This window comes from Zingiber officinale, chromosome 4A (genome assembly GCF_018446385.1).
Source record: "Zingiber officinale cultivar Zhangliang chromosome 4A, Zo_v1.1, whole genome shotgun sequence".
Taxonomy (NCBI): domain Eukaryota; kingdom Viridiplantae; phylum Streptophyta; class Magnoliopsida; order Zingiberales; family Zingiberaceae; genus Zingiber; species Zingiber officinale.
Window position 1 is genome coordinate 104,234,752 of NC_055992.1, and position 21,691 is coordinate 104,256,442.

Below are 21,691 nucleotides of genomic sequence, written 5' to 3' on the forward strand. Positions count from 1 at the left end.
TTTAAGTTCGGGACGAACTTTTATAAGGTATGGGGATTGTAAAGCCGAAAAATTCCCAAATTTATTTTAGAATTATTCTATGATTTTTCTGGAATTATTAGATATTTTTCCGGAATTTTCCGAGTAGCGGGAGTAGCAAAAACAAATAGGTCGCAAAATAGCTTAGGCGGGAATTGAACCCGAGACCTATGGTGTAAGGGATAATGTTAGTAACCAGTTGAACCCAGCAGGGCCGTGCTGAAAGGAAGGAGAACCAAATATATTTATATTAGAGTTGGGTTCATTAAACCACTTAATATAAATAATAAACTTAAGTGGGGTTTGGTTTATTTTGGTTCGGCACCTCTTCACCTCACGACACTTTCTCTTCCAAAACCTCACCGCCGCCTCTCCCTTCTTCTCCTCTTCCTCACGCACGGCACACCAAGGCAAGGGTCCATAGGATCATCTTCCGGCGACGACTCCAACACGAAAGGGGTTCTTCTCCGCGAGAGGAACGCGAAGACGTAAGCGGTTCGTCGAGCGGACAGTTTTCCGGAAACCCCTAGCGAATAGAATCGTAAGAAAACCTTACGATTGAGGTAAGAAACCCCTCACCTGCAGTATAATTGCTCTCGCTTGTTAGTTTTGGCGTTAGTTCAGTAATTTTATAGTTTTCAGTTTTAGGGCATGCTTTTAGTGCACGCCAAGCATTCGGTAGAATGCCCAGTTCAGAAGGATGTACCAATAGGCGTCCTAACAACATATAAAATGTAATAGAAACATTTTATTCAGTTTATTATTAGTTATTACAGCTATATGGATCAGATATCCATTGGGTGGGCTCCCACAGTAGCCTCTAGGTTCAGATAACCTAGCTCTAGGTTCAGATAACCTAGAACAGCAAAGTAAAATTAAACAGTTTTCAGGATTTTACTTTGATTCAGTTGGCATCGTGCTTGGATCAGATATCCATGGGGACTCCCATCGTCCCTAGGTTCGAGATAACCTAGTAACCTACGGATTGAACTTGCAATCCGGGTCTCGTAGGGATGCGCGAACAGGTGTGCAGGCCAATGAAGATGTTTAGTATTTTCATCTATTATATGTATAGTTTTCAAATTTGAAACCAATGATGAAAACACTAATTTAGCTTCAGTTCAGTTTAGGTTCAGTTTACATGATTTGAGTTCATGTACTGATTTAGACATATGCATGACTAGTTCGGTTTCATGCTCAGTTGATATGTTATGCCATGTTGCAGTTGCAGTTTATGCTTTGTTTGATATGCCATGCCATGCTTGCATGTTCAGTATGTTTTCAAACAACATGATTTAAAATCATATTTGCATCGTATGCATGATTTAGTGAGGTAGATGGTTTCTTACTAAGCTTTATAGCTTACAGGTACTACTTTTTCTTATACTGCAGATACAGGTAAAGGAAAAGTGGTCTAGCGGAAGCTGGAGGGCGATGCTACGATGGTGTGTGCGTGCAAGGGGTTGGAATAAAGATCCTAGGGATCTAAACAGCTTAAATTTCAGCATTTAGGTTTCAGTTTGCTTAATGTTCACTTTTGAGCTCGTTAAATGTTTTAATCCAATAAAACTATGCACTATTCAGTTTGTCAAGTTTAGAATGCATGTAGGTTCATGTTAGAATGTTTTCATGTATTTAAAATTCATATCTGTGAGTTGTGGCACGTTTTAGTGCCGGAAGTCTGAAATCGAAACTCGATTTCATATCGAGTGGATCGATGCCCGACCGATCCGTTCTGATATCAGATCCAGATCGGTCGGTACCGATCGATCATCTGATATACTCATGCTATCCGATCGATCGTCCGATCGATCCAAAGCCAACAGAGAGTTCGGGACGAAATCTGCAGCCGATCGGTCGGCCGACCGATCGGTGAGCAACTGATCGGTCGACCCACCCGCAGGCGACGAAACATAAGTGCGATCGGTCTACCGACCGATCGGTGCTTCGATCGTCGAGACCGATCGATTAATAAACGAGCGGCGAACGGAGGCTCACCGATCGGTCTCCGACCGATCAGCGGTGCCAGTATCAGCTGGAACGATCTGTGAATCGTTCCGAAGGCTCAACCGACTTACGGATCGGTTGAAATGTCTGATTACAGCTAGCAGGACCTTCAAGAGGCATAGATTGTCTCTCCTAGTATGTGTACAGCACTTAGGTACTCTTAGAATGTCAAGTTGAGACTTTACAGTAATTAGTTTAGCAAATTTCAAATTTGCTCAGTTTTCCGCACAGCATTTTCAGTAGTTAATGTAGCGATCTGGCTCACAGCCTAGTACCCAGGAGTTGGGTCGTTACAACTTTTGCGGTAAATTGCGCTTGTCAATTCATGCATGCTCCAATTGAACAAAATTGGGATAATGTAAAAAGAATACTTCAATATCTTAAAGGTACTATTCTACATGATCTTTTTTTATATCGCCAATCGTCTCAAGATTTACATGCATATAGTGATGCGGATTGAGCAAGTTCTCCTGAAGATAGACGCTCTAATAGTGGATATGCAATATTTCTTGAACGAAATCTTATCTCATAGAATTCAAAAAAGCAATCTACAGTATCTCGTTCAAACACTAAGGCAGAATATAAAGTTATAGCAAATACAACGTCAGAAATTATTTGACTTATCACTTCTTTCTGAACTTCATCTTGCATCAAATATTACACCAAAAATTTGGTGCGACAATATTGGAGCAACATATATCAAAGTAAATACAATCTTTCATACTCGTACAAAACATATGGAAATCGATTTTCATTTTGTTCGTGAACGTGTGACAATTCAACAGTTATCCGTCTCTTATATTTCTGTTGAAGATCAAATCGCTGATATCTAACAATGTTTCAACAAATTAGTAAGTAAACTCAACGTCAAAGATCTTCCGTTAAATTTATCAGGGATAAAATAGATAAAAGAGAATTATCAAAATTTACCGAATCAAATCACCAAATCAAATCAAATTAGTATTTATATTATTCTAATAATTCTATTATAATTATTAGAATAATTCTCAGAATTATTCCTAGAATAATTTTATTATTTATTAATTGATCAATTGATTACGTATTTTTAAATATTATATATGATAAATATTAATCAATAATAAATTTTATTGTTTTCATATTATTAATTTTTTTTCCCTATTTTCTTCTTTTCACAATGTCTTCTCTCTCCCACGCAACACTAATTTATCCCCAAAAGCCATACAGAGAGTGGCCGCTGCTGCGGCTGCTAATGCCGCTGCAATTCCAGCCGCGGCTGATGTCACAACTTCGGCACCAGCCCAAGTAAAAGAGGTTCGATTCCACGACGAGGAGCTTGGAGCCTTCTTCCCCTCACCTACGTGCATGGATTGCATGCTCCAACCATCGCACTTTTTGGATTCTGGGGATTGGTGTGAGGAAGGCGATCACCTCAGCCTCTGGAGTTTCTGCTGATTATTTTAATCAATTTATTCTATTAATAGGTGAGAATTAATTATCATTCTGGTTTGTATTTCGTTCGAATTAAATACTCAACAAATTAGTTTAATTACTATCATTCAAATCCAATCTACTTTTGGCGATGTGGCGGATTGCTTTTTAGAATACACTGATCATTACACTCTCTTTTCCTTTCACAACCGCATCATTGAGTCTCTGGATCAGCCTTGCCACGCCCACGAGAGTCCATTCATGCACAGCAGCCTTCTTAAAGCTTAGCTAGCCCTTCTTTTGTCCATGGCGCGCTCTTCTCGGCGCATGAGAAAGCCAAATGAAAGAGATCGGTGAAAAAGCTACCCCAAATGATGAGAGCCTAAGACAAATCCTTAAAGGAAGCAATATTGGCATGCATGTTGCACGCAACAAGCAATACGGTGCAAAGGTCAGGAAAGCTCATTAATCAGCTAGCAAGGCGAGGCACCAACTAAAAAGGAGAGGAAAAGGAACATGTCGACGTTGTGTACGTCCTCGGAGTCACGGTCATTGATTGCTCTCGCTGCTTGCAGCTGCCGGCGACAGATCCTCGTGCAGCTAGTGCAGGAGGAGCCGGTTGCTAGCTCCCTCGCTGCCGTTTCATGAACCCATCCGACAAGGTTTATTTGTTATCATTTCACGTGGTCCACACTGCAGACGCAACAGCAAGAGGACCGGGAATCTCTCAGAACTATCACGTTCTTCCCACGAATTGGAGACGATGGATTTTGACCACTTTCTCCTGTTCTAAGTACTAATTAAGCTCATTATTAAGGTCGATAATTAGGTTGTTGAATGTTGAGGTCGATAATTTACAGAATCTCTCAAATGCAAATAGATCGTGAGAAAAACTGAAGGCTAAACATGGTGATCCACAAAAGAGAACATCAATTTGAACTTGAGATCAATGCGACAAAACTTCCTACGCGATCGGAGATGAATTATATTGGCATCGTGTTCAGGGCGAAGACTTCGACGATGTGAGATTGAGGCTTAAGTCGAACAGTCGCGGTCTTGTGGTGGGCGACGTCGATGGCTGTGGATCATGGAGATGGAGCACTCTTTTATTACTAGAATACGATCCGCCGAGCCTGACTCCAAACAGCTTGGGTTGGCCGACGCAGTTTTCCTCGAGTTGGAAGGGTGGCTGAGGCGACGAGAGGCCCTCTGCGATGGTGAGGGAGCTGCTCGACGTGGGGCTCCCGCATCCATGGAGGGGAGCGGCCGCCGGTGACCGCGCGAAGCTGGGCGCCACGGGGAGGACGTGGTTCTGCAGGAAGTAGATGATGTCGTTATAGAGCTTCCGCATGTGCGCCAGCTCCGACGTCATCGTCGCGTTGCTCCGTCGCAATCTCTCATTCTCCTCTGCCAACGCGAACGCTGCCGTCGAATGCCCGCCGCCAGCATTAGCAGCGCCGGCGCCGACGTCGTTGCCTCTGATGAGGAGTATCCGCGATGGTGGAGCGGTGACGGCGACGTCCTGCTGCCAGACGGGTGAGCAGTCAAGCCCGTACTCGTCGAAGTGGTGGCTGCCGTAGAGCGGGAACAGAGACGGCGATGTAGCAGAGGGCTTGCGGCGGTGGATCTCACAGAGCAAGTGCTTTTCCCCCTTCCTAAAGAACTCATTCGCAAACTCCCACCTCTCCGGCACCACCTTGCGAAACCCCTGCCGCATAAATAATCTCATCAGCTATCCAAAAAAAATCATAAAATTTAACATCAACCGAGCATTAATAATGCGATCGCGTACGTAGGTGTTGAGCTGCCGGACGAAGCTAGAAAAGTTATTATGCTTGAAGTAGGTGGGAAGAATGTCGCGGGCGAACTCCGGCGGCCGCCACACCACGAAGGTGGAAGGCTGGACGTCGCCCCACGACACGATGTGGTCAGTCGCGGGGTCGTCCACCAGCTGATACGTCTTCGTCAGGAACGGCGCAGGCACCGGCTTGTGCGCCTCCGCCACTTCCCCTCCCGACGCGCCTTCCCAACACCCCTCCATCGCGCTGGACACAACAGAGTGCGCCATGGCTTTGCCGTATTATCAATGCTTCCGGCTCCGAGGCGCCTCGATCCTTGTGTCGAGGAAGGAAGAAGGCGGGAGGAATATGTGTCGGTCCGGCGTCGGGGAAAGAGAAGGATGAGAGACAGTTGAAGAAAGGGGGCGAGGTTTTAGCTTCAACTTTCGATATGAACCCGTGACAATCGCTTCCTCCCCTGTTTTTCTTTCTTCCGCTTCCAACTCTGCCATCTTCGCTACAAGCTTACTAAATTTATTACATTTCCAAAGCTCATAAATTTGTGCCACCAGTCCACCATTATCATTGGTCTTTAGATTCCTGTATGCTTAAAGGCTGGCTATGATCGATGTGGCAGAAGACACACATCAGCCATGGAATCTAATGTATTCGTATTTTCTTCTGTACCTCAAATCTGCGATGCAGATATCTTTCCCTGAGTCTCTAATTGACTCGACTCGTTTCAAAAGTAACACGGAGTTCGACGAGACCGATGGGAGAGGACAAGCCTACGGACGCATCTCTGCCACTTTCTAACACCAGTTTCAATTTTTTAAACCTCACTTTGGAGGATAGCGAGATGCATGGTTGCAGAGCAGCGGAACATGTAAGGAAGGCGAGTTCTGGAGGAGAAAGCATGCAATAGGCAGCCAGCAGTAATTGCAGGTCCCGAGGGATGCCTGCTATTGATTCCTCTCCGGTACCCTATCGATGAGATGCCTGTTTATATTCCAAGGTCAGGATTCGAGAGAGATAATAATGATTAAAAAAAAAGAGTTACTTCTCGTCTTGCTATCTATCTCTTCTTCGTCGCTCGTCTTCCTCCTCCACTGTCACTGCGTCACTGCTGCAACAAGCTCATGCATTTAAGAATCTGACATCCCAGTTTCGGCATTTGACTATAGCAGAATGACATGAGGACCAGAACGTGGCTTCCGTTGGCAAACAGACATGAAATAAAATTATCTTTTTTTTTTTTTTTTTTTTTTTTTTATATCTTTCGACCTTCTCAAATATTAATTGCACGGCACCAACAGACCTTGGCGTATGAATGAACACTGCACATCCACGGATCAAACGGGGCGATGGCCATGCACGAAGAAACCGAAACAGAGCCATTATTTTGAGTGGACAATTTCACCTTGTCTCCAGTGAATAGCACAGTAGCAAAAAAAAAAAAAAAAACTGAGCAGAGCGTTGAAGCGTTGCCGTCCACGTCAGCAAGGAGAAGATTTGATTCTAATTTCCAGAATCCAACAAACACCTCTCTTTTCCCGCCTTGATTGGCAGAGGCATATTACTGGCAGCACCTCAGCGCCCCTCCGGATGATTTTCTACCGTCTGAAAAGAAGATAAATTAATGGACTTCGTCCAAGCACATATAACGAGGGATTGAGAAACCAACCGTAATATTTCATATTCAGTAAATTTTATTGGATAGTTATTCTTAATTATAATATATATATATATAATTAATATTTACATATGATATTTTAAAATACTCATGTATATACCTGCATATAGATATTTTAGCCGGTCAAATTCTTACCATTTAGTAATGCCCTTTCGTATTCGCAATGACAAAAAAATACATGATGCATGAAAAAAAAAACCATCCTATATAAAAATTGAACTTCATTATTTGAAAAATAGATTGTCTCTTACAATATCTTTTTATAATATATATTTTATCAATAATTAGAAAAAAAAGTCATAAAAAGTCAAAATGAAATGGATATAACATAAAGATTTACAATAAATAAAAAAATAATGCAATTTCTCTAAAAAAAAATAGGATGGTAGTCATTGTTAATTCTATAGGTTATTTTCGATGGATCATTATATTTTTCATTTTAATGTCTAAAATACAAGAACTAAATGAATCAGCAATCTTAAATTCTCAAACTAAAAGTAAATCTTTGACTTGCCTTTGGATCGTGGTGTAATGGAAAAACATCATTCACGCTTCCGAATTTGTTTGATGGCCGACCCTACCCTAAATTATATATAAAAAAATAATCTTGGACTCCTATAGATGGTACATGAAATCTAAGTGTGAGTAATATTTTACTAAATTAATCACGTGCAAATTCTCCCTCCCATTTTTCGACCGTCCGATCAAAATCTTAGGGCGCAGAAAAAAGATTAAAAAAAGTCAGTCACGCAGACTTATTCCGCTTCATCCGCGGCAATCATCGCCCTCACAATTAAAAACTCCGCGTGCTTATCTGGCCGTACAAATGGTCCTCTCGTCCAGGGGAGTGGAAATGGACGGCTGAGAAACGCGGCACGTTGGGTGGCTCGAGTGACCCCACGGCCATCTCCCCGTCCGCCAGAGCGCGCCACGTCTCGAGAGGCCACCAACGGCAAACGTGACGCCCCCTCTTTTTTATATGCCGGCGCACCGTTGCTATCCGACACCTGGCCGTCCACCACGCCGCGGGTCACCTCCGCCGTAGCGAGCGAGGAGCGGAGACACGTACCAAGAAAAAGCAGGTCCCCTCTCCTCTCCGGTCTCTCTCTCTCTCTTCTCATCTCGTTTGATCGCGCTTTTCTTGGGAGATTATAAAAGTTTGGATAGGGATTTGCTATTTTTGGCAAGCGCGATTTGATCGGGGTTAGTTTATGATGATGATTCGTGTAAAATATTGGGGGCAGGGAGTGTGGTCGCTGCCGGATTGTTTGAGTTTGTGCTAGGATTTTGGTTGATTTTGTCGAGAATTTTATATGTTGCTGTTTGATTTGAACTTTTGGGTGGGATTGTAGGTGTTGTGGAGCGATGAATTTTAGGGCCATGGGTGGATCCGGCGGAGAGGTGACGGCGCCGCCTCTGACGCGACAGGGATCGATCTACGCGCTGACGTTCGACGAGTTCCAGAGCACGCTCGGTGGGATCGGGAAGGAGTTCGGGTCGATGAACATGGATGAGCTGCTCAAGAACATCTGGACGGCCGAGGAGGGATACGCCATGACCACGGCCCTTGGTGAGGCAAGCGGCGGCTTGGGGTCCGGCATCCAGCGGCAGGGCTCGCTGACCTTACCCCGAACCCTCAGTCAGAAGACTGTAGACGAGGTGTGGCGTGACGTCGTCGGACCTTATTCGTCCACCCAGGGGCCTTCCGCGGGCGGCGCGGAAGTCCCACGACAAACCACCCTGGGGGAGATGACGCTCGAGGAGTTCTTGGTGCGGGCTGGAGTTGTGCGAGAGGAACTGCCGCCGTCGCAGACGCTGCAGATGCCAGCGGGCAACGGAAGTACCAGCACCAACATATGTTTTGGCGATTTGTCGGCACAAAAAGCTTCTTCCGCTCTTACTCTGGAATTCAATCAGGGTTCAAACCGAAGTAATGGAAACTTGGTGGCTCCAATTCCTCAAGGTTTAGCTTCCAATTTGGGGATGACGAGACTATATGAGCCTACCATGCCGTTGGGAATTGGTGTGGACTTGGGGAACCCACTGGGGACGGCAAGTGGAGGGCTTGATGGGTTTAGTCATGCCAGCTTGCGCAACAGAATGACCGGGATGGCTGGCCTTGGTACCGCAGGAGTCGCAAAGGCAACAGGATCGCCCATGAATCCTTTGCCCTCTGATGGAATTGATAAGGGAAATGGGGATATGTCTTCTGTATCACCTGTTCCGTATGTGTTCAGTGGCGGGGTGAGGGGAAGGAAGTCCAGTGGGGCTATCGAAAAAGTTGTGGAGAGGAGACAAAGGAGGATGATCAAAAACAGGGAATCAGCTGCTAGATCTCGGGCACGGAAGCAGGTAATTTTACTGTGATCTTAATGTTGTGTTCTTTAAAAATATCCCTTTCTTGAATTGAATCTTCATATTGTTTTAGCATGGTTGCATGTTGGCTTTCTCTTGGTTCTGCTGGTGTTTCATGCTAGCTTATTGCAATAATAAGTCAATACTATTTAACATATATGATCCCGTCCGAAAGCGGAAAGGTGGAAAGCTAGGGATGTGGCGGCTTCACTAATCGGATGTAGATCTCACTCTGTTCTGCAAAATAAGTAACGTCAGTATCGTGCTAGGAAAAGGGTCCCCAGCATTGTCCTTTGATGCTCAAGTCAGTCATCGGAACTTGTAGAAGAAGAGGAGCAACAATAGAACTAACACTAAACAATAATCGCCTGTACCTTCGCTGGTGATGGACCCCCCTTTATATAGAGCCATGTTGGGTGACGTACGTGTTTCTTGAGGCAGGGACACGCTCTCCAATATGTCCCATGAAAGGACCTGCCAAGAAAGTACCTCAACAATATATCTTAACAAGGCATGTATATCCATAACGAGACAGTAGAAGCTTTTGTCATATGATTTGTCTGTCGACCATGCCTCGTGTCAGGAACATTATCTTCCAAAAGGATGTCGAGAGATACTACAGTGGTCTCGTTGCTTAGCCGAGCGGGATAGTCGTTCTAACGGGACTCCGCTCAGTCCACGGGCAGGTCCCGCTGCTCGGCCGAGTGAGGTAGCCGCTTAGCCAGGAGCCCTCCGCTCTGGCAACTTTAGTTGCTCTTCCGTGCGGTGACTTGTAGTAACCTATCCTCCCTCGTTGGGACCAGCTATTTGATCTCCCTCGATGTCCTACTATTCCGTATTGAGCGTCGGCTGTCTTACGTATCATCCTGAGCTGGACTAGAGGTTTGCTCGGGCATATCTTCCACCGGTTGGGCCCTAACTATCCGACCGGCCATTGCAATTGTCATCCGTTCATCCCTTTGACACCTAGGTGTTGACTACCTTGACTTTGATCTCCACCTTGGCAGTTGGCCCTGTGCCAGGTAAGCCTCCCTCCATCGTCGCATCACAAGCTTCCCCCCTAAGTCTAGTCGAAAGAAGCTGCAAGTCCGACTGGTTGGACCAGTAGAGTCTCTGGCGGCTCCCACGGTTTCGTCGTTCGGCTCGTGTCGCTAGGCTAGGACCATATCTGCCACTCGGACCACGTCTTTGAAAGCAAATTGTGCCTCGACCGTTCGGTAGTGTGATAATCCCTTATCTGTGCCCGGTCGGGACGATGATCAACGACACTTGGCGAACTTTCTCCTTTCCTTACGCCTCTTCGGCTGAATGTCCTAACGTCATTCAGATTTCTTAAAGACTATGTAAATCTCTGATCATTATAGCCGAGCACGCGGCTATATCTAATTAAGTCTCATTAATGACTCCCAGTGATTAAGCGTCACATGTCCTCATTTCTGCTGCGCGCACGTTTGACGTGACAGACGCCTTTTCGAATTCAATGGCTTGATTTTCTCCTAATTTTTCATAACCCTGGATCGGATGGCTCAGGTCGATTGGACGCGAGGTTAATAAACCTCGCGTGCGTCGCAATCTTCTTCATTTCGAGTGCCTTCGTCTTCGAGCTCCTCCGCGATGATTCACCTTCTCTTCTCCAGTAATCTTTCCTGTAAGCTCCCTCTTTTTTTATTATTCCAATATGTCCGTTGTTTTTTGCTGAGTTTGTTTTCGATAGTCGGTTCCTCGCAAACCCCCGTCTCTGTCCATAGACTCTAGTATACTTCTATCGAGTTCGACTGGGACAACGCTGAGAGTTTGAATCCGCTTGTGAATTTCCCCCTAGCTACCAAATTGCCATTCCTTCTGCCTTTGACCGACCACATGAACCACCACTGGATTTTTTATGTTTCTTTGGGGACTAGTTTACCACCGGTTTGCGGTTCCCTGTTCACCCTTTTTTCTTCGCAGTCTATAAATATTTTCGTATTTCCCTTAATTAATGAGTGTCGAACTCCTTTCAGCTGCTGTGCGGGGTAGTAGACCTGTTCTGCCTGCACGGTATTCCTTTGACTCCTTGACTCTTCCATTATTTCTATTATCTGAAACTGTCTGAGCTAGAGATTTTTCTGTTCCAAGCCCGAGTGGGCTTGGTCTTCTTTGATAAGATGTCGTCCTCTAACACTGGAGAGACCACTACTTCTTCATTCGCCTTCCCGATTGGCCAGAGTTTCTGACCAGCTGGTAACTAGAAGTGGCGAGCCCACCACCACTCAAGAATTATAAAAGTCGATCGGACTGTCTCTAGGCAGCTTCAAGCTTGTCCGATCAGAAGTCCCATATCCATAAGTTGTTGCTGAAGGGCGTCCTCTACGTGTTCGGCTTGAGTCTGATCCGCACGAAGCTTCCGTCCAGCCTAAGTATGCCCTTCCTTTCCCCAATCTTTGAATCTAACTGATTTTTCCTCTTATTCTACAGCTCGAATCATGTTGCGAGCACATTGGCCAGCAAGTGCAAGTTTGCGGATGCAGAGATCAACGCTGCGGTCGTGGCCGAGCTAGAGGGGCGTGGCCTGTAGCCGATCAGCTCCTATATGGATCCGCTCGACGATGAGGAGGGAACACAAGAGCTGGGAGCAGAGGGGGAGCCAGCCAGATGACTGCTAGCGGAGCGGCAACTTCAGTGGACCTTCCGCCCGAACGGTTGTTGATGATTCCGATCACGGTCGTTTCGGAGTCACCTACTTCTGGCGAACCTCTGCGACAGTGCAAGAGACGCCTTGCGGAATCATCCTCCCGTTCTGCGACTTCTGCCTTGCAGACACCAACACCGGCCGTCTCTCGACCCTCCTCCGAGCAGGGCGAGACCTCCATTCCTCCTCTTGAACAGGGAGTCGCAGAGCTTCCGGCTTCCATGTCCTCCGATCGGACACCCTCGTTGTCCGTGTTGCCTCAGGGAATAATTGCGCGTCGCTGGTCGCCTTCATGCCACCATCCTTATCGGCGACACAAGTGTCCAGAATCTGACCAGTCCCGACATCCCGGTCTTCGGGCAGGGCGACTTTAGACCCCTCTGGTCCGAGCAGTAGAGGCAAATAACGACAATCATCCATTTGCCAACAGATGAGTATCGTAGTGCAGACGACCCAACGTCCCTTACTCCTGAGCACCAGAAGATAAGGATCCAAGGGTCGCTCGCACAAATATGCGCCGATGTCCGAGCCCGTGTGGTGGTCATCTTTCCGTGGGAGCTTGCCAACAGTCACACCCAGATGTCTACTAGGGTATGTACGCTGCTTTTGTATTTACTTTTTATTCGTTCGGCGATTATCATTTTCCTGTTGTTGTAGTTCTGAGTAAAGAATCTGGCCACGTGTCATAGACTCGCCTATTTGGATCACGAAGTCCAGCAGCTGCTTGTTCCGAGTGGCCAATCGTCTACTTCACAGGCGCGCTTGGAGCAGATGAGTGCTGAAGCGGCCCAATTAAGGGCCAACCTACAGGGAAGTTCCGAGCTGCTGGAGGCAGAGAAGGGGAAGAGTGTCGAGCATGCAACGCAGCTTGCGAGGCTCAACAAGCAAGCTTCCTCCTTCAAAGCAAAGGCCCACTCGACCAACACTAGGAAGCTCCGAGCTGTAGAGGATCTGGAAATCAAGAACAAAGAGTTTCGGGTATTGACACAGAACTTGAAGGAAGTGGGGGCCTCCTTGAATGACGAGCGAGAGGGTCGGTCGGCCAAGCGGTCTGCAGCGAGGGCTCAGTTCAATGCAAAGGATGAGGAGCTGGCCAAATTGAAGGCGGACTTGGAAGCATCCTGAGCGGCCCTCAAAGTTTATCAGGGTGGAGAGCCCAGCCGGTTCGAGCTCATAAAGAGGGACTACCTCCGCTCGGACGTCTTCAATGACCAGCTTACCGACCGGGCGCTCCGTCTTTTCAACCTTGCCATCGACAGAACACTCGACCAACTGAGGGACAGCGGCTATATCCTGACCACTCTGATAAACAAGGTCATCGGTCGGGACAAGATGACCGACTCGCTGCCCGACGATGTGCTGGATTACCTTGAGTGAGCCCGCTCTTGCGGTGTCAGTCCTTTTTCTGTATTGCTCCTTCGACCTCTTTTTGTATGACTCAGAATTTTTCTAAGTGTTAATGGAAGATCGCCCCTTCGAGCGGCGACTTTATATTCGTCGATCATCTTAATATATAGCAGGCTTAGCTTTAGAGCGATCAATTAGCCGTTCTTCGTTGTAGCCTCGGGTTTAGAGTCACCGCTTGACTGTTGATGAAGATCGGGGCTTAACATCACTGCTCGCTAGTTGAAATGCGTAGACACGAGTTTAAGGTCGTTGCTCGACCGTTGACGTAGACGAAGGTTTTAAGGTCGTCACTCGACCGCTTACGTAGACGAGGGTTTAAGGTTGTCGTTTGACCGTTAATGACGATGAGGGTTTAAGATCGACCCTCGACCATTGACGTAGACAAGGGTTTAAGGTCTTCCCTTGACCGCTAACGTAGACGAGGGTTTAAGGTCGTCGCTCGACCGTTAATGATAACTAGGGTTTAAGGTCATCGCTCAATTGTTGAGGTAGACGAGGGTATAAGTCGTCGATCGACCATTGACGTAGACGAGGGTTTAAGATCGCCGCTCGACCGTTGATGACGACGAGAGTTTAATATCACCGCTCAACCGTTGACGTAGACGAGAGTTTAAGGTCGTCGCTCGATCGTTGACATAAACGAGAGTTTAAGTTCACTGCTCAACCATCGGTGAAGTCTAGGGTTTATAGTCGTCGTTCGATTTTTAACTTGGTCGATTGACTTAAGAGTCTGGAACACTTGTAATTTTATTTATATTTGTCCTGTATTCAGAAGTCATACATGCACTTATACAGGCATTTATATTTATTCACGCACTTCTCACTCGACCCTGTAGGGTTGGAGATGGTTCGCGTTCCACGATCGCTCGAGCTATCTTCCGTTTTCATCCTCCAGATAATAGGCTCCCGAGCGAAGCTTCTGCACGACCTCTTAGGGTCCCACATATAGGGTTTCAAATTTGGTGATGTCGTTGATCGATTTTATTCTTTTCCACACCAGATCGTCGACTGGGAAGGAGCTCAGGATCACCCTCTGGTTGTAGTTCTGTTTCATCCGCTGTCGGTATGCCATCAGCCGAACGATTGCCTTATCCCGCGCTTCGTCCACCAAATCGAGCTCCATAAGTCGTCGCTCGACGTTTCCCTTATCGAAGAGCTGCACTCAATCGGATTCTACACCGACTTCCACAGAGACTAACGCTTCAGCGTCATACAGATGAAATTGTGTTATGTCAGTCGCCTCCTTTAGAGTTGTGCGAAGAGCCCACAGGACGTTGGGGAGCTCGTTGACCTAGCTGCCTCCTGCGTGGTCGAGTCAAGCTCGTAGACCTCTAAAGATCTCCCGATTGGTGATTTCCGCTTGGCCTTTGCTTTGTGGGTAAGGTACTGAGGTGAAAGTTTATTAAATGTCATAGCCTTCATACTACTCCCTGAGCCTTCGACCGGCGAACTGCTTCCCATTGTCTGAGACGAGCCAGCGGGGATACCGAACTGGCATAAGATATTCTGCCAGACGAATTTGATGACCATATGCTCAGTTATTTTTGCTAACGGCTCGACTTCCACCCATTTTAAAAAATAATCAACGACGACGAGCAGAAATCTTCGCTGAGCGGTCGCCATTGGAAATGACCCAATGATATCCATGCCCCATTGGTCGAACAAGCAAGATACCGTGGACGCCTTCATTTTCTCGGTCGGTCAGTACAGTATACTTTGATATTTTTGGCAGGACAGGTAGGTAGGTATTGTTCAAGTGGCGTCCTGTGGGCTAAAAATATCCGATCAGAAAGATCTTTCGGGCTAGCGAGTGGTCGCCCGAGTGACTTCCGCAAGAGCCTTCATGTACCTCTTGAAAAATGTACTATGTATCTTCTGATCCCACACATTTGAGCAGTGGCCTCGAGAAAGCCCGCTTATAAAGCTGGTCCCCGATCAACGTAAATCGTTTAACCCTCTTTTTCAATAGACGAGCTGCTTCCTGATCAGACGGTATGCTTCCTGATCGGAGGAATTCGACCAACGGCGTCCTCTAGTCGTTTGGAAAGGAAATTCCTTCCATCCAGTTGATATGTGCCACCAGTGAGACCTGCTCGATCAGCTGGCTTTTAACGACGGGGGATAATGAACTAACTAACTTAGTCAGTCGCCTGCTGCCTGGTTGTCTAATCAGGGAATCTTCTGTATATTGACTTCTTGGAAATTAGCCTTGAGCTTTTCGAAGGTTTCTGCGTACAGCTCGAGTAGGGAACTACTTATTTCGAACGTTCCCGATAACTGTTGAGCGGCTAACTGGGAGTCCGAGTGGATAAGGATTTTTGTAGCTCCGACGTGTTAAGCTGCCTGTAAACCAATTATTAAGACTTCGTATTCGGCTTCATTATTTGTCGCTTGATAATCCAACCAAACGGACAGTTACATCCGGTCCTCCCGAGGTGAAATCAACAGAATGTCGATCTCGCTGTCTTACCGAGTGGACGAGCCGTCGATGTATATCTTTCAAATTGCATCTGGCTCTGTGTTCAGGACCTCTGTGACGAAATCAGCAATGGGCTTTAATCGTCGTTCAAGGCTAGTATTGAATGTCGAACTCACTGAGTTCGGTCGTCCACTTGATGTCCGGACGTCTCAGGGTTTAGAAGGACTCTTCTTTGGGCGTTGTTGGTCATCACGACGATCGGGTGCACTAAGAAGTATGGGCGGAGTCTTTGAGCTGCTAGCACCAAGGCGTACGCTAATTTTTCAAGACCAGTGTAGTAGGACTCTGCGTCTTTCAATATATGATTCAAAAAATACATAGGTTGTTCGTGGTGGTTCTGCTTTGCCAATGTTAAGCCAACCGCATACTCGGTGGATGACAGATAGATCCAGAGCGGCTCGCCAGTGCTCAGCTTGGCCAATACAAGCAAGGAGTTGAGATATTTCTTAAGCTCTTTCAGCGTCTTGTCACATTTGTGTCTTATTGGAATTTCGTCGCTCAGCGCAGCACCTCGAAGAACGGAGGACTCCGGTCGGACGACTTGGAGATGAACCTTGATAGCGCGGTGATCCGTCCGGTCAACTGTTGGGCCTCCTTCAAACTGCGGGGAGGGGCATGTCTTGTAGCACCTTAACCTTGCTTGGATTCGCCTCGATGCCCCATTCGGTGATGATGTATCCGAGGAAGCGGCCACTCTTCACGTCGAACAGATATTTGCTTGGGTTTAGGTTTATCCCATATGCCCTTAAGGTTTAGCATGCTTCTTCGATATCTGCAAAAGATCAGCAGCTCGGAGGGATTTTATTAATATGTCATCGACATATACCCCCATGCTACGATCGATTTGTCGACGGAACACTTTAATCATTAGCCTTGGTAGGTGGCGCCGACGTCCTTATCCTCTTTAGCGGCTCCTCCCCGAGCGAGACGGCCAGGTGGACTTGGCCAATCGACAACACTTCGTTGCCTATAAATCAGTAGAGTGAAGTCGTCATGGGTAGGGATGTAAACGAGCCGAACCGAGCCGAACAGTATTAGGCTCGAGCTCGGCTCATTTAAGTTATATTCGGGCTCGAGCTCGAATCGAGCCTTGTGAGAGCTCGAGCCCGAATCGAGCTTTTATCACGAGGTTTGAGCTCGGTTCGTTTTAGAATTATCAAGCTCGCGAATAGTTCGAGCTCGGGTCGTTATTAGTTCGATTATCAAAATTAACGAGCCTAACTCGTTAAGCGAGCTCGGGCTCGTTTTCGAACTCGTTTAGAGTTCGTTCGTTTTTTGGCTCATTTTAAGGCTCGTTTTAGAGCTCGTTTTTTTTGCTCGTTTTAGAGTTCGTTTTTTTACTCGGTTTAAGGCTCGTTTTAAGGCTCATTTTTTTTTTGGCTCGCGAGCCTATAAACGAACATGTTTGATAGCTCACGAGCCGAATATTCATAAGCTCGAGCTTGGCTCGATAAAACTGTCGAGCTCGAAATCGAGCTCGAGCTCGGCTCGATAAGATAAATGAACGAACTCGAACAAGCTTTTTACCAAATCGAGCTCCGAATAGTTCGCGAACCGTTTGGTTCATTTACATCCCTAGTCATGGGTAGCAAATCACTCCGGTCGATTTGCAACTGATAATGCTTTCTTATATATGATATTCACCGAGCTCCCTATGTCAACAAAGGTTCGGTGAATAACGTAGTTAGCGATTACCGCTCGGATGATCAGCGCGGCGTCATGAGGGATCTCCACTCCCTTTAAGTCCCTCGGGTCGAAGTTGATATGGGGTCCCTTGGCCTTCTTCTTGCTGCAACCCACAACATGGATCTCGAGTCGCCGAGCATGCGACTTCCTCGCCCGGTTGGAATCACTGCCGGTCGGCCCACCAGTAATCATTTCTATCTCTCCCGGGATGGCATTACTCTGGTTCTCCTCCTCTCGAGCCGAAGGTCTACTTCGCTCGACAGAGGCTCGGGCTGGACTCTGGTTGTCCCTCCTCTAAGATTGATGAGGGTGCAGCTCAGCTGTCGTCCTTTCTTCCTCCCTTCGACCTGCTGATCGTCGATCAGAAGATGGGGATCGATGGTGATATCCCCGCGGAGCCAGCCGGCTAGCTATTGCCATCAGGTCGTAACAGTCCTGTGTGTTGTGTGTCACCGACTGATGGAAGGAACAAAATATCAACATCCATACTTTGCCTTTTGCAGTCTTTGGGTGACCAGCTGCCACATGCTGCACGACCTGTGCCCTAGGGTCATGGTGTGGCTGGGCTCCTCCCGGTCGAGGCCTCTTAGGGGGTTGATGGTTGCTCGACTGCTACCGTTTAAATGCTCCTGCGGACTCGGCGGGCGTTTCCCTCCTCGCCGCCTGGGCTTCTTCCACGTTGATATATTCGGTAGCCTTCTTTTGTAGGTGGCCGAAGTCCCTTGGCGGCTTTCGAATGAGCGATCGGAAGAACTCGTCCTCGGTGAGCCCCTAGGTGCGTTTGAAGAGACCGCTGGGATGTCCATAGCCACTTGATTGAAGCGCTGGATGTAGGCCATCAATACTTCCCTGGGCCCTGCTTCAGCGAGAATAAATGCATGCTCGTCTTCTGATGGCGACAGCTGCTGGCAAGTGGTGTAGGAATGTCGCTCGGAAGTCCTTGAAGTTGTGGATTGATCCGTCCGGCAACCTCTTGAACCAGTGTTGTGCTGACCCAGAGATAGTGATGAGAAAGACCATACACTTCACTCTATCGGTGTACTCATGAAGTGTGGCCGCGTTGTCGAATTTGGTCAAATGGTCGTCTAGGTCGATAGTTCCGTTATATTCTCCGACCGCTAACGGCGTGTAGTGCCTTGGCAGAGGGTCGTTTAGAATCTCTTGTGAAAATTGCTGATTGATCCGCTCGGGTGAATCATTCTCTTTGGGTGCCTTCCCTTTCCTCGCGTCTCGAACGGGCGCATCATTTGAAGAAGACCCTCAGTTCTTGTCCGCTCGGTCCCGTTCCTCCGATGGGGTCCTGAACAGTGCTCAGTGGAAGGGGATAGGGGCATTGGGTGCTTTCCTATACGTGTCAGCCGGCTTCTTGCTATTACTCCGAGCGAATATGGTTTGCTCGGTCACCGTGTTCAACCGGCCAACCAGCGGCTGATGATGTGGGCTCTTGCGCTTGGCGTTCGGCCCGCGCTTGTTGTTGCTGCTCTACTATCTTGGTCGCTCAGCTTGTACCAGTATGTCGAGCTCCTATTGTCTCAGCGTCATCGTGGTGAATCGTCCAGCGTTCTCCATCTTCTTGTTTGGATGCAGGATACGTTCTCACATGCAGCGCCAAAGTGATCATATCCGAAAGCGGGAAGGTAGAAAGCTGGGGATTTGGCGGCTTTGCTAATCGGATGTGGACCTCGCTCCGTTCTGCAAAACAAGTAACGTCAGTGCCAAGCCAGGGAAGGGGTCCCGGCGCTGGTCCTCCGACGCTCAAGTTAGTCACCGGAACTTGTAGAAGTAGAGGAGCAACAGTAGAACTAGCACTACACAGTAATCGCGCGTGCCTCCGCTGGTAATGGACCCCCCCTTTATATAGAGCCCTGGTGAGCGATGTGCGTGCTTCTCGAAATATGGTCAGGCTCTCCAATATGTCCTACGAAAAGACTTATCAGGAAAGTACCTCTGACAACATACCTTAACAAGACATGCATATCCTTGACAAGACAGTAGAAGCTTCCGCTGTACGATCCGTCTGTTAACCATGTTTCGTATCAGCGACACTATCTCCCAAAAGGATGTCGAGCAATACTACAGTGGTCCTGTTGCTTGGCCGAGCAGGGTAAACGCTTGGCCGTGACTCCGCTCAGTCCACAGGCATGTCCCGTTGCTTGGTCGAGCGGGGTAGCCGCTCGGCCAGGAGCCCTCCGATCTGGTGACCTCAGTTGCTCTTTCGTGCGATGACTGTGTAGTAACTTATCCTCCCCTGTTCGGACAAGTTATCCGATCTCCCTCGGCGTCTTACTATTTTGTATTGAGCGTCGGCTGCCTTACGTATCATTCCGAGCTAGACTGAAGGTATGCTCGGACATGTCTTCCGCCGGTCGAGCCCTGACTACCCGACCGGTCATTGTAATTGTCCTTCGTTCGGCCCTTTGACACCTAAACGTTGACCACCTTGATTTTTGATCTCCACCTTGATAGTTGACCCTGTACCAGGTGAGCCTTCCTCCATCGCAGCATCAATATACATTAATAGATACTTAACATCGCAGGATCTCCTTTTAAAAATAAAAAAAAAGATCAATTTGATAATCAAGATCAATTTGATAATCAATAGTATAAAGTAGAAAAACAAAATGTCTAATCACATACCTTGAGGAGACTGAAAGTCCTTTTAGTAGGAAGTACTCCAGAAATTTTTTGGTAAGTTAGTCAACAGCTATGGTCTTTGGTAAGGAAAGTAAATCTAGAACACGTGTTTTTCATAGTTTTTACATTTTTATGTTGATATCATGAACATGTTGTCAGCGTGTTTAAAGAGCTTTGTGCTATCTGCCCTTTTGTGGACTGCAACAACAGTTTTCCATTGAAAAAATGGAGAACAAAAATGAAGCTCTGGATATTCTTTCTTCTTTATATTTGTTGCCCTTATTTAGCTTGACTCTAAATTTTCTCGTCCGAATTCTTATTAATCTTTATGTTTTGGATTAAGGCTTATACTATGGAATTGGAAGCAGAAATAGCAAAACTGAAAGAGCAAAACCAAGAATTGCAGGAAAAACAGGTGCATTTCACGGAACCACTTCAAGACTTACATTTCTTCCTGTCTTTTATCACGATTTTCTCTTCTATGTTCTCAAATTTTCAACAGCATTGCCCTTGTCGTTTGTCTGTCAAATGTGTGTTTACCCAACCTTATTTACAAGTTTTATGCAACTATCTGAATTGCTGAGGTCATTGTGGTGCTCAAATTGAATACTGTTTTGATGTAATCTTCATTAGTGATTGCAAAACTAGAAAATTTAGCTGGTTGATGTCTATTATCTTTGTCATTTATCAGTCAAAGTGAAACTGAGGTGAGATTTGTGAAATAAATAGCCCATTGAGCCTGATAACTTAATACGTACCAACATTGATGGGGATAGGCAACTGTATCGTCTGTTTTAGCTGTGCTGCATTGCACATATACATAGGCACTGATGTAGTGCCTATTTGGGTTTAGCATGTGGAAAATTGCGTCTTACACAAGTCAGATTTTGTAGCACTGATGTACCTTTGAGATGATTATTGGATATTATTTAAGTTTTGTCGTTTTTTCTTCCTTTTCAGGCTGAGATGATGGAGATACAGAAGAACCAGGTAAATCCTTCTTATTATTCCGATCTATGTTTCCATCCTTTAATATTACTGACATGTTGACATTGTAAGCAATTAGAATCAAAGTTGTATGAGTAGAAGTAAAACAAAAATTTATAATTTAACATAATGAAATGATAAATTTGCATAAGAAACTAGAGTGCGTTACTGAGACTCATTGTTATGCGCATCAAAGTTTGCATTAGCTCTTTTGTACAGGTGTACTAATTTATTTCGTCATAACAGATATTGCAGATGATGAACCAGCAAAATGAACCAAAGAAACGCTGCTTGAGGAGGACACAAACAGGTCCATGGTAGAACATGGTATTCCGCTGAAAATTGTATCAGTATATGTCATACTTTAGCTTGTAGGGTATTTGTGTATATTGGCATGGAGTTGGTCAAAAATGATTTCACTAAACCGTTTCTTATGTTATGTTGTAGATCTATTCTTTGGTGGCACTATTTTCCGCCAATTAATGTGCTTCAGTTTATTTGTTTTTAAAGAAAACAAGAGGTTGTATCGCTGTCAAACTCGAGATAACTTTTTTATAATAAGTATTAAC

The 21,691-nt window shown here is 46.3% G+C and overlaps 2 protein-coding genes across 5 annotated transcripts; one reads left to right on the forward strand and one right to left on the reverse strand.

Moving 5' to 3' along the window:
* Positions 1-4,260: 4,260 nt before the first annotated feature.
* On the reverse strand, positions 4,261-6,015 carry LOC121973512 (heat stress transcription factor B-4c-like). The gene is made up of 2 exons (XM_042524929.1): positions 5,228-6,015; positions 4,261-5,143 (listed from the first exon to the last, which is right to left on the reverse strand). The coding sequence occupies exons 1-2, from the start codon at positions 5,501-5,503 to the stop codon at positions 4,436-4,438; spliced, it is 984 nt and encodes a 327-aa protein (XP_042380863.1). The 5' UTR covers positions 5,504-6,015; the 3' UTR covers positions 4,261-4,435.
* A 1,822-nt stretch (positions 6,016-7,837) lies between these two features.
* On the forward strand, positions 7,838-21,659 carry LOC121970421 (ABSCISIC ACID-INSENSITIVE 5-like protein 5). Of its 4 annotated transcripts, none has more exons than XM_042521144.1 (5): positions 7,838-7,988; positions 8,259-9,258; positions 20,479-20,550; positions 21,096-21,125; positions 21,369-21,659. In XM_042521144.1, exons 2-5 carry the CDS (start codon positions 8,272-8,274, stop codon positions 21,441-21,443), a joined length of 1,164 nt encoding a protein of 387 aa, XP_042377078.1. In that variant the 5' UTR covers positions 7,838-7,988; positions 8,259-8,271; the 3' UTR covers positions 21,444-21,659. The 4 variants fall into 4 exon arrangements, with proteins under 4 accessions (XP_042377078.1, XP_042377081.1, XP_042377079.1 ...); XM_042521147.1 differs by having other exon boundaries at positions 7,904-8,005; XM_042521145.1 differs by having other exon boundaries at positions 7,942-8,109.
* The last annotated feature ends 32 nt before the right edge of the window (positions 21,660-21,691 follow it).

Excerpts from the sequence above, each read along its gene's own strand:
- LOC121973512 (XM_042524929.1), bottom strand. The coding sequence starts at position 5,503 with ATGGCGCACTCTGTTGTGTCCAGCGCGATGGAGGGGTGTTGGGAAGGC. Across the intron at positions 5,144-5,227 it reads TCCGGCAGCTCAACACCTAC|GGGTTTCGCAAGGTGGTGCC; the intron begins GTACGCGATCGC and ends TTTATGCGGCAG.
- LOC121970421 (XM_042521144.1), top strand. The coding sequence starts at position 8,272 with ATGAATTTTAGGGCCATGGGTGGATCCGGCGGAGAGGTGACGGCGCCG. Across the intron at positions 20,551-21,095 it reads AAGAATTGCAGGAAAAACAG|GCTGAGATGATGGAGATACA; the intron begins GTGCATTTCACG and ends CTTCCTTTTCAG. Across the intron at positions 21,126-21,368 it reads TGGAGATACAGAAGAACCAG|ATATTGCAGATGATGAACCA; the intron begins GTAAATCCTTCT and ends TCGTCATAACAG.